This window comes from Esox lucius, chromosome 13, assembly GCF_011004845.1.
Source record: "Esox lucius isolate fEsoLuc1 chromosome 13, fEsoLuc1.pri, whole genome shotgun sequence".
NCBI lineage: Eukaryota > Metazoa > Chordata > Actinopteri > Esociformes > Esocidae > Esox > Esox lucius.
Window position 1 is genome coordinate 30,063,024 of NC_047581.1, and position 12,457 is coordinate 30,075,480.

The 12,457-nt window shown below is 41.6% G+C and overlaps 1 protein-coding gene and 1 long non-coding RNA gene across 3 annotated transcripts in view; both read right to left on the reverse strand.

The window, feature by feature from the left end:
* Positions 1-3,013: 3,013 nt before the first annotated feature.
* On the reverse strand, positions 3,014-4,979 carry LOC117595410. Its single transcript, XR_004576664.1, has 2 exons — positions 4,375-4,979; positions 3,014-4,342 (listed from the first exon to the last, which is right to left on the reverse strand). It is a non-coding gene; the product is annotated as an uncharacterized LOC117595410 (long non-coding RNA).
* A 3,149-nt stretch (positions 4,980-8,128) lies between these two features.
* npr3 (natriuretic peptide receptor 3) overlaps positions 8,129-12,457 on the reverse strand; it is a 32,114-nt gene continuing 27,785 nt past the window's right edge. Inside the window, exons 4-8 of one of the 2 annotated variants that reach the window (XM_010876949.5) lie at positions 11,450-11,585; positions 9,505-9,599; positions 9,231-9,351; positions 8,911-8,998; positions 8,129-8,603 (exon numbers count right to left, since the gene is read on the reverse strand). In XM_010876949.5, coding sequence (XP_010875251.1) covers positions 8,492-8,603; positions 8,911-8,998; positions 9,231-9,351; positions 9,505-9,599; positions 11,450-11,585 — 552 coding nt within the window. In that variant the 3' untranslated portion in view covers positions 8,129-8,491. The remainder of the gene's footprint in view (positions 8,604-8,910; positions 8,999-9,230; positions 9,352-9,504; positions 9,600-11,449; positions 11,586-12,457) is intronic. The other variant, XM_010876950.5, reaches the window with a different exon arrangement.

A 12,457-nucleotide genomic window follows, 5' to 3' on the forward strand; every position in this document is an offset into this window, starting at 1 on the left:
TGATGAATGTAAGGCTGATCTCTGCTAGTCAGGAGTCCATAATGAATATAAGGCTGATCTCTGTTAGTCAGGAGTCCATGATGAATGTAAGGCTGATCTCTGCTAATCAGGAGTCCATAATGAACGTAAGGCTGATCTCTGCTGGTCAGGATTCCATGATGAATGTAAGGCTGATCTCTGCTAGTCAGGAGTCCATAATGAATGTAAGGCTGATCTCTGCTGGTCAGGATTCCATGATGAATGTAAGGCTGAACTCTGCTAGTCAGCTCCATGAGGAAGGTAAGGTGCACAAGAGGCAGATGAGGAGGCATCCTGAAGACCACTATGACATGGTCCACACCCACCCAGACAGTTGTGAAGAAAACTAGAAGCTCCCCTTCCTGCTTAGTCAAATTGTTGACAGACTACTGACAGGCTGCCACTCCACTTGCTATGACAACAGCACAACCCTCAACTGCAAGGCTTTAAAGGTGGTCAGTCAATCAAATCTATTTTATAAAGCCCTTTTTCATCAGCCTTTCACCTCAAAGAGCAAGCAAATGCAAGAACATGTTGCACAGCGGCTAGGAACAACTGCATGTTAGGGTTGGAACCTAGGAAGAAGCCTAGAAAGGAGCTGGACTTGAGGGTTGGCCAGTCTTCTTCTGACTGTGGTGGGTATATAACCTTTATAGGCCACATCACAATGTTTGCATGTTTAGATGACTAGTGGGTCAATAAATACAGGTGGGCTGGTGTCATCCTGGTGTCATCCTGGTGTCATCCTGGTGTCATCATGGACCTCCACACCAGATGGTACCAGACAAAGACCAGTCATCCAGGACCTCTACTCCAGATGGTACCAGAGGAAGACCCTGTCATCCAGGACCTCTACACCAGATGGTACCAGAGGAAGACCAGTCATCCAGGACCTCCACACCAGATGGTACCAGAGGAAGACCAGTCATCCAGGACCTCCACACCAGATGGTACCAGAGAAAGACCAGTCATCCAGGACCTCTACACCAGATGGTACCAGAGGAAGACCAGTCATCCAGGACCTCTACACCAGATGGTACAGAAGGAAGACCCTGTCATCCAGGACCTCCACACCAGATGGTACCAGAGGAAGACCCTGTCATCCAGGACCTCCACACCAGATGGTACCAGAAGAAGACCAGTCATCCAGGACCTCAACACCAGATAGGATCAGAGGAAGTCCCTGTCATCCAGTTAATAATTTTCTGAATCCTATTCCCTAGTTACCTTAGGGCCACCTATATGTAAATAAACCATTACAACATCATCCTTTATGTAATTTAATCCTTAACGGCCTCATCCTATGTGTAATCAAACCTTAACAGCCTCATCCTATGTGTAATTAAACCTTAATAGCCTCATGCTATGTGTAATTAAATCTTAACAACCACATCCCCTTCGTTCTCAGTACTGGTTTTTCCTGTATATAGTCAAGTATTGACAATAGTTATTTCAGTCAGCGGTTATATAAAAAGGACCAATAAGTAGCATTTCACTATCAGTTTACACATGTTGTTTATGAAGCATGAGACTGATTAAGTTAGATTTGAGGCTTAATCGCTGCTGAGCACTGAACCCTTATAATCAGGTTTAATGTGAGGCTGGTAAAGTCTAAACCCTTCTGGTGGAACTCCAAGGAAGGACTCAAGCATTCACTTAGTTGCTCCCCTCTCCCAACAGCTGATATTGGTTCAGGACGCTTCTGTCACGTCGACAATTTCTTTCCATTGCTGGATTGAAAGCTACTTCAATTCAGTGTAAACCACATGGGAATATACTGTACACAGGTCAGTTTCAGAGCTTACTTGACTAAGTGTCATGTTGAATTACAGCCTGGTTCCCTGGCTATAATGTTGTGGAGTTGTGTTACAGAATGCAAAGTGACTAGTCAAATGGGATTCTACGTAAGTTGTACAGTCAATTTTATCAAGATATCTAAAGAGGGCATGTGATGTAAAATAATCCTATTTTAGTCGTGCAACTTATTTTGAATTGATTTTAAAACTTAGCTTTCAACTCCCAGCAAACTTATTCTAATTGGAAAAACGAGACAAACTACTTTTTACATTTTATTTGTCAATATATGTACAGCATGTTACACTTCTGCCATATATGTCCTTAAAAGCAATGCCAACATATTTAAAAGAGATATGGTTTATACAAACTATCTCTCCAAATAATGTGTAATTTAAAATAGAATACAGTGCATTACACAAGACCAGGGGTTAAATAAACACTCACATATTATATTTCTACAAAATGGTAACAATAAATAACATCACATTATATGCAGATACTTTTCTTAAATGTCATTTCCTCACCACTAGCTTAGTATAGGTTTTGTAGATAATTTCCATACAGACACATTTTTGATCAACGGTTAAGTCATATTTGTGAGGGTTTTGACATCGAGACACCTAGCACTGGTGACTAGAAAGTATTTTCAATAACCCTCATGTTAGGAGGAATATAACAGTAACCTGCACATCGATTTGGTATAAAACACTGTGGTGAATTTGCTGACACAACCAACTTCCTGTGGTCCTTTCTTTGTAATATACTGTCAGAAAATAAACTGACCAAGGCCCGGACCCAGACCACTTTAATCTAGATATGCTTTATAGCGCGCTTGACATTTAAAGGTTAGCTTCCAATTTACATTTTTGTCATTCAGCAGACCCTCTTATCACGAGTGACTAACCGGAGCAATCAGTGTTACGAGGGCACAACCAAAGAGCTAATAGCTTTCACCATGAAAGCCGTCTCTGTGAACGCAGGAATTCCTTGTTTGAATATAAATCACGCTATAGAGTACATATATGGGACTACTGATTCAGTCTAGACCCTTTTTTTTTCTTGTCGGATTAGCTGTTTGCCTGGACATGTACAGAAACATTGCTTTATTATTGTATTCACAATGGAGTTTAAAAAAGGCCAACTAACCTTTAAGAGTGAACCATTGGAGACTGCGGTTAGGAATCAGTCAAACCCGATATGGCAGTGTTTATGCTGTCTTTATTTACATATTCATAGCCTGCCCACACACTTCTAATTCTGAAAAGTAAAAGCCTACGCTGTGAGGGTGTTGCTGGTTTTTATACAGTAGCCAGTCGCAGTCTGTGTGTTAAAAACATAAATGCATTGGGGCATTGATTAATTTGAGCCGAGATCTGGCTGTTGCACTGTGCATGAGGCTTATTGTTTTCTTTTAATTCTGTGTGTTGCAATAGGTGATATTGGTTCTTTCTCCCCCTCACTCCAATTGGTACAACAGCAGACCATACCTTTAATGTGTGTATGTAAGGCCTGCAGACTGATCTCCAGGCTCCCCAAATCCAACCCAATCGCAAGAGCATTCAACCAATGAACTGACACACAAATTATAAGGGAATTCTGGCAGTCTGAGATTCCTCAATGACCGTTAAAGCCTGCTTTGACCTTACATGAAAATGTATGCAAATCATACAGATTGACATTTCCTTTCATGATCTCATTTGTTCTATTCAAAAACAGTAGCACACAGTGGACATCATCGGCTCCAACCGAAACGCAAATGCTCTTGAAAGATTTATTTGAATACGTGTCACCACCTCTTCGGGTTTTATAATTGAACACATTCATGGCTGATAATGGAAAAGACACAAGCTGAGGACGCCTTTTAAAAAATGTTACACTCTTTTCCATTTCACCAAACTGTTGCTTAGAAACTAGTGATGAGCATAATTATTTGAGCACATGATTTACTGAAGGCTCCTAACACTCTTGAAAAATACAATATGCTGAAAAAATATATCTGCAATCTATTGCCAATGAGATGGTCCTGTCACCCATAATCAGGACAAGATAAGAGTCTGTGAAAGCAAGAGTGATAATATATGGAAGTTTTACACCCTAATCCTGCACTGTTATTCATATCACAAGACAAAACTATGTACAAAATAATTAACTCTGTCTTCCATATCATAATTCTATTATGATCCTAAAGTACATAAATATATCTGTAATTTACATTTCACCTAGATGATTTTGTAGTTTCCCCACACGGTTAATGTATACTTTCGGGTAACAGACTTTCAGACCTATAATGTGACTTGTCATCTCAGAATACATTTCTCTCTATTCTGTCTCCATCCTTTATTGTGGCATCAGAATCATCCTAAACTGCAATATATATTGGAGGGTAAAGGGACTATTATATAGAAACCATGTTTGTATCTAGAGACAAAAGGGCCAATATATTAGATAGGAGAATTTTACAAAAGTGTATTACTGGAAGATTTACTTGGCTTGGTTGATTTCAACTGACGGCAAAGACATCAGTTTACTTTGATCTGGCCAGGGTCAAAACAGTTCTACCTCTGATCTGACCTGGGTCAAAACAGTTCTACCTCTGATCTGACCTGGGTCAAAACAGTTCTACCTCTGATCTGACCTGGGTCAAAACAGTTCCACCTCTGATCTGACCTGGGTCAAAACAGTTCCACCTCTGATCTGACCTGGGTCAAAACAGTTCCACCTCTGATCCTGGTCAAAACCGTTCTACCTTTGATCTGGCCTGGGTCAAAACAGTTCTACCCCCCCCCCCCGCCCCCGATTTAATGAAAAACAGGACAGAGCTGATGCAGGTTAAGCATTTGGTCAAAGCCGTTGATTTCTCTAGCTTACACATTTGCAGAACTGACCCAGAAGTTAAATAACCCCAGAGGGTTATTACTACAGCAACCGTCATCTTAGCCAATCACCCACGCTTAACACTGACACCTGCACAATGTTATAGGGCTAATGTATGTTACTAAAGGTAATTTGCCCACACAATGGTAGGCTTGTGCACTGACCCTCTTAAGGGGAGAACATTTTACATAAAATGTGTCTGTGTATTATATATACACCTCTGGAAAAAATGAAGAGACCACTTTACCTTTTTCGGTATTTTCCCAAAAAGCTGAAAAGGAAGGTTTTGAGTGAGGAACAGAAGCGTTCAATTTGCAGTGGTCTCTTAATTTTAACCCTTCTGTTCCTCACTCAAAACATTCATTTTTAACTTTTTTGGAAAGGAAAGAAAAAGGTGCAGTGGTCTCTGAATTTATTCCGTAGCTATATATATACACACACATCTATATATATATATCTATATCTATATATATATATATAGCTGTATATGTGTGTAATGTATTTATATATATATATATACACACACACACATATATAGAGATAGATATATATATACACACATGCATCTATATACATATATATATATATACATACATATATATATACAGGTGCTGGTCATAGAATTTGAATATCATCAAAAAGTTGATTTATTTCAGTAATTCCATTCAAAAAGTGAAACTTGTATAATGTATACATTAATTCCACACAGACTGATATATTTCAAGTGTTTATTTCTTTTAATTTTGATGATTATAACTGACAACTAATGAAAACCCCAAATTCAGTATCTCAGAAAATGTGAATATTGTGAAAAGGTTCAATATTGAAGACACCTTGTGCCACACTCTAATCAGCTAATTAACCCAAAACACCTGCAAAGGCCTTTAAATGGTCTCTCAGTCTAGTTCTGTAGGCAACACAATCATGGGGAAGACTGCTGACTTGAAAGCTGTCCAAAAGAAGACCATTGACACCTTGCACAAGGAGGGCAAGACACAAAAGTTAATAGCTAAAGAGGCTGGCTGTTCACAGAGCTCTGTGTCCAAGCACATTAATAGAGAGGCGAAGGGAGGGAAAAGATGTGGTAGAAAAAAGTGTACAAGCAATAGAGATAACCGCACCCTGGAGAGGATTGTGAAACAAAACCCATTCAAAAATGTGGGGGAGATTCACAAAGAGTGGACTGCAGCTGGAGTCAGTGCTTCAAGAACCACCACGCACAGACGTATGCAAGACATGGGTTTCAGCTGTCGCATTCCTTATGTAAAGCCACTCTTGAACAAGACACAGCGTCAGAAGCGTCTTGCCTGGGCTAAAGACAAAAAGGACTGGACTGCTGCTGAGTTATGTTCTCTGATGAAAGTACATTTTGCATTTCCTTTGGAAATCAAGGTCCCAGAGTCTGGAGGAAGAGAGGAGAGGAACAGAATCCACGTTGCTTGAAGTCCAGTGTAAAGTTTCCACAGTCAGTGATGGTTTGGGGTGCCATGTCATCTGCTGGTGTTGGTCCACTGTGTTTTCTGAGGTCCAAGGTCAACATAGCCATCTACCAGGAAGTTTTAGAGCACTTCATGCTTCTTGCTGCTGACCAACTTTATGGAGATGCAGATTTCATTTTCCAACAGGACTTGGCACCTGCACACAGTGCCAAAGCTACCAGTACCTGGTTTAAGGACCATGGTGTTCCTGTTCTTAATTGGCCAGCAAACTCGCCACAACTAAGTATTGAGTGCTGTACATGCTCATACTTTTCAGTTTCATACTTTTCATACGGCCAATATTTCTAAAAATATTTTTTTTGTATTGGTCTTAAGTAATATTCAAATTTTTTTTTAGTTGTCAGTTATAATCATCACAATTAAAATAAATAAACATTTGAAATATATCAGTCTGTGTGTAATGAATGAATATAATATACAAGTTTCACTTTTTGAATGGAATTACTGAAAAAAATAAACCTTTTGATGATATTCAAATTTTATGACCAGCACCTGTATATATATATATATATATATATATATATATATATATATATACACATACAGTGGGGAGAAGTATTTGATACATTTTTCCTACGTTTTCCTACTTACAAAACATGTAGAGGTCTATAATTTTTATCAAAGGTACACTTCTACTGTGAGACAAAAATCCAGAAAATCACACTTCTACATGCTTTGTAAGTGGGAAAACCTGCAAAATTGGCAGTGTATCAAATACTTGTTCCCCCCACTGTATATATATATATATATATATATATATATATATATATATAAAAACTCACCGAAAGGATTATTAGGAACACCATACTAATACTGTGTTTGACCCCCTTTCGCCTTCAGAACTGCCTTAATTCTACGTGGCATTGATTCAACAAGGTGCTGAAAGCATTCTTTAGAAATGTTGGCCCATATTGATAGGATAGCATCTTGCAGTTGATGGAGATTTGTGGGATGCACATCCAGGGCACGAAGCTCCCGTTCCACCACATCCCAAAGATGCTCTATTGGGTTGAGATATGGTGACTATGGGGGCCATTTCAGTACAGTGAATGCATTGTTCAAGAAACCAATTTGAAATGATTCGAGCTTTGTGACATGGTGCATTATCCTGCTGGAAGTAGCCATCAGAGGATGGGTACATGGTGGTCATAAAGGGATTGACATGGTCAGAAACAATGCTCAGGTAGGCCGTGGCATTTAAACGATGCCCAATTGGCACAAAGGGGCCTAAAGTGTGCCAAGAAAACATCCCCCACACCATTACACCACCACCACCAGCCTGCACAGTGGTAACAAGGCATGATGGATCCATGTTCGCATTCTGTTTACGCCAAATTCTGACTCTACCATCTGAATGTCTCAACAGATATCGAGACTCATCAGACCACTCATCAGTTTTCAACTGTCCAATTTTGGTGAGCTTGTGCAAATTGTAGCCTCTTTTTCCTATTTGTAGTGGAGATGAGTGGTACCCGGTGGGGTCTTCTGCTGTTGTAGCCCATCCGCCTCAAGGTTGTGCGTGTTGTGGCTTCACAAATGCTTTGCTGCATATCTCGGTTGTAACGAGTGGTTATTTCAGTCAAAGTTGCTCTTCTATCAGCTTGAATCAGTCGGCCCATTCTCCTCTGACCTCTAGCATCAACAAGGCATTTTCGCCCACAGGACTGCCGCATACTGGATGTTTTTCCCTTTTCACACCATTCTTTGTAAACCCTAGAAATGGTTGTGCGTGAAAATCCCAGTAACTGAGCAGATTGTGAAATACTCAGACCGGCCCGTCTGGCACCAACAACCATGCCACGCTCAAAATTGCTTAAATCCCCTTTCTTTCCCATTCTGACATTCAGTTTGGAGTTCAGGAGATTGTCTTGACCAGGACCACACCCCTAAATGCATTGAAGCAACTGCCATGTGATTGGTTGATTAGATAATTGCATTAATGAGAAATTGAACAGGTGTTCCTAATAATCCTTTAGGTAAGTGTATATAGATAGATAGATAGATTATATTATACATAAATAATCCATATCTTTCTACAGAGATGAGATCCAATGCGATGCAAGTGGTGCTGTGTGATTGGTATAACTTTCCTGAGTTTATGAAAAGTCAAAAACTTTCAAACAGACAAAAAGAAAAAGAAGAAAAAAATAAACATGTCTTTCTTTAAATAGCATTATTACTCCGACAGCTTTGTGGAATGTGTGGAGTCTTTGGTCACATTCCCAGGATGGGTTCCTCTGTGCTACGCTACTTCCCTGGAACGGGAACATCAGGAGTCGAGGACGGCAGCGGAAATGAACACACTACGCCGCCGAGAAATTAGATCTGATGGAGTCTTCCCGCAACTGACGATGCTTCCCAATGTCACACTCTTCCCTCGTCGTCCTTCGCTCAATGGTTATCCTGTAGTTCTTCCTGTAACACCCAGGCAAAACAAAACATCCTATGAAGTGATGCTGACAGAGTCAGGGCACTGACGCTTCTGCAATACGACGCCTCAACATTAACCAGTGAGTCACATGCATCCTTGTAGCTCTCGACAGGATTTATTTTTAAACAATGTTGTGACGAAGAGGTAAATGGTAAAGCTCACTGGCAGCAACATGGTGTCAGTTCTAACAGTTGGCAGGGGTTTCGGTTTGCAATACAATACTCTTTCCTATAGAGCGGGGTCCTCGGTTAAAACTACATGTATGTTTTACCGGATTAAATGAGGTTATACCTGAAAAAATAGAATGCCATAAGCAACGCTGTCCCCAACAGGGAACCCACTATGATCCCGGTAACAGCCGATACACCTAGACCACCTGCTTGGAGAAGAACAGGGAGGGTATTAGTAAGGCCAAAGGAACCACAGCACACCTGGTTTAACATTGACTACACCTGACCTTGACTGGCAGACACAATGAGAGGAAGGAAGTGAGAGGGAGAATGGGAGAGTGGCACAGACCATTAGAGGGGGAGGAAAGAGACAGGAGAGGGAGAGATACAAACAGAGGGAGAGGATGGAGGGGAGAGAGAGGAACTGTAGAGATAATTTACATGATTTGTCCGGCAGGTCTGTGTGGGTGATTCTGTGGCGTCCTTTCAGAGTGAAGTGCTCAGGGTTGAATCCCGGAAGCATCTGGAAACTCTCGTTCACGCCAAAGTAGTTACACACCGTCTTAAAAAACACCCACCCACCAAGGTAGTCAGCCACTACAGATCATCTGAAGACATCTACAGAGACTGTGTTGTTCTGTTCTGAAGTCACACTTAGGATGATGTTGTTCTGTTCTGACCTCATAGGGTTAGGATGAGGCTGCTCCGTTCTTACCTCATAGGTGCCGGCCTCTGGGTTGGTCATGCTCATCACAGAGAAGTCTCCATATCGGTCCCCATAGAAGTCCAGTGACACCTGGCCTGCGATGCCTGAGCCAACCAGAGGACCAGCGGCATGCAAAGAATGGCACAATTAATTAGCTACAAGTAAAAACATTCCAAGGAAAATACAGTGGAGAGATTCTGGCCCTGGCCAATATAACAGGAAATCCCATCTGTCCTCCCGACATTTGTGTTGGCAGGCTCTCCAAGAATTGTAATTTCATCTCGGTGCCTGTGTTTCCAAATTCTTGGAATTTTTTAAATATTATTTCTTTTAACATGAAAATATGACCCTGTACTTGTCGATTCCTGCTGGAGAAAACATTGTTGTTTCACGTCGAGAGCTGGCAATGTGTGGGCTTGGCCTTTTAACCGGCTTTGTCCAGGACGTCCAGCTCATCACCGGAGTCTAACGACCGCAAATGAGGGGGTTCTGTGTCCCTTGTACCTCAAAACATTCAGACGGCACATGGACCAAACTCTTGATTTCTATTATCTCCGACGGATTTCTTGCTATAGGACCGGTCGTTCGCCTTTTCACCGTTTCTTGGACGTGCAGAGGTCTCCATGGAAACAACCCATCATCCCCCTGCCACTCCAGATTCTACCCGGAGAACCCTCAGCCGCTATGCCACATGATGTGGAAATGCCCCTGATGCCCACGCGTGTGTTGCCCCAAGACGTGGAAATGCCCCCAGTGCCCACACGCATGGGCACCAGGGGCATTTCCACATCATGGGGCATAGCGGCTAAGGGTTCTCTGGGGAGGAAGAGGAGGCCGCGCTGGGCTCATTGCGCTAAACACCAAAGCGTTCCGCATTATGATATCTTGGAGGGTTCTCTGTTGAATAAATTATGATAGAATGGAGGGTTCTCGGTTGATGACGTTATGATAGAGTAGAGGGTTCTCCGTTGATGACATTATGATAGCGTGGAGGGTTCTCCGTTGATGACATTATGATAGCGTGGAAGGTTCTCCGTTGATGACATTATGATAGAGTGGAGGGTTCTCCGTTGATGACATTATGATAGCGTGGAGAGTTCTCCGTCGATGGCATTATGATAGAGTGGAGGGTTCTCCGTCGATGGCATTATGATAGAGTGGAGGGTTCTCCGTCGATGGCATTATAATATCATGGAGGGTTCTCCGTTGATGACATTATGATTGCGTGGTGGGTTCTCCGTTGATGACATTATGATTGCGTGGAGGGTTCTCCGTTGATGACATTATGATAGAGTGGAGGGTTCTCCGTTGATGACATTTGGTTAATTAAGGACGACAATTGTTGCAGCTTGGTGCCACAGTGACTCACTCAGCTGCGTTTTGCTCTCTGACAGAATCATCACTGAGCTCTAGTTTCAACATCCGATTGCCTGAGGAGATTTATAAAATGATTGAAGTCCCCCAGGTGAAGACTTTATGAGGCCATTGTGCCGAGGCTCTGATGCGAGGCCTGAAATATTAGGGTTCTGTCCTCTTTTTTGGTTCCAGGGAGAACCCTTTTTTGTTCCAGATAAAACCAAAAAGTTCAACAAGGTACCAATTTTTTTTTTTTACTAGAACTTAAAAAAGGGATCACCTCAATGGTTCACTGCCGTTCATAAAAGGCTTTTTTGCTATGCTTTCCCGAAGAAAGATTCCCCTACGGAAACAGCAGGAGATTTATGGAAGGCTTTTTCTGAGAGAGTGTATGGTTACAAGCCAAAGACCTGTTTTTAGAAGAGTTGTCCCTTGTGCAAGGAATGTGATGCAACATGTAAATGGAGAGATTTAGAGTGTGTCCCGGTCAGTGCTCTAATGGGAACCGAGGCCACAGCGCTGATAGATATCACTGCAGAGGAGAATCGGTGTGGTGTCAAACAGATTTCATAACGATCGGAGTGTATTTGTATGTTACCTTCAAATGTCCTGTTCCACATGCGGTTTGTGATCTCGGCCCCGTCCTTCTTGGTGAATCCATTCCTGATGGCTTCATGCAACGCCAGGGCGTACAGCACCAGAGCATCATGGAACCCTTCCACAAACATGTTGATCTGGAGGACACAGCAGTGACACAGGGCTGAAATCAACAAACTAATGCCGTTTAAAAAACGAACAAGAGCACATTTTATCATTTTTAACTGGATTTCCTACTGCTTTATAATGGGTCTCTGTCCTTCAAACACTTGATCAAAAAATAAGATGAAAACATTTCGGATAGAAGTTCAACATCTATTAATAGACGCTTTCCTCTTCACCCAGTTTGTCACGGCAGCTGCCAAAAATGTCAGAGTTAAAAATATAATCTGCAAATTGTTCTACATTAATAAAAAAATAAAAACTTTACTATGACACACCTGGTTGAGCCGTGGAGCAACCAACTGTCTTTAGAAGTCACCAAGTCAGTTGAATGGAGTCCACCTGAGTGCAATTAAGGTGTCTCACATGATTCCAGGTTTATTACACCTGGCTCAGGGACGTCATACAATTGTTTACTACAATTCCTAACAAAAACTACATCATGAGGATGAAGAAACCTTCAAAACAAATCTGGAGAAAGACCTTCAAAAGCAAAAATAAGAGGAACAATATAATATTTTCAAGACACTGAATATTCCCCACAGTAAAGTCTATTATTAAAAATTGGAGAGAATAGAAAAAAAGTGTCCTTAGAAACTGAGTGTAGGGTCAAGTCCAAAATATGTATTTTTGGCGACAACGCAAAGCGCTATGTTCGGCTAAAGACGAACATTGTGCAACATCCTGAAAACACCATCCCAGCTGTGAAGTATGGTGGTGGTAGCCTTACGCTATAGGGATGGTTCTCTGCATCAGGGTGCAGAGCTTGTTAAAATGGAGGGCAAAATGGATGCAGCAAAGTAGAGACATCCTGGAAGGAAAGCTGCTGATCTGCAAGAAACCTGTA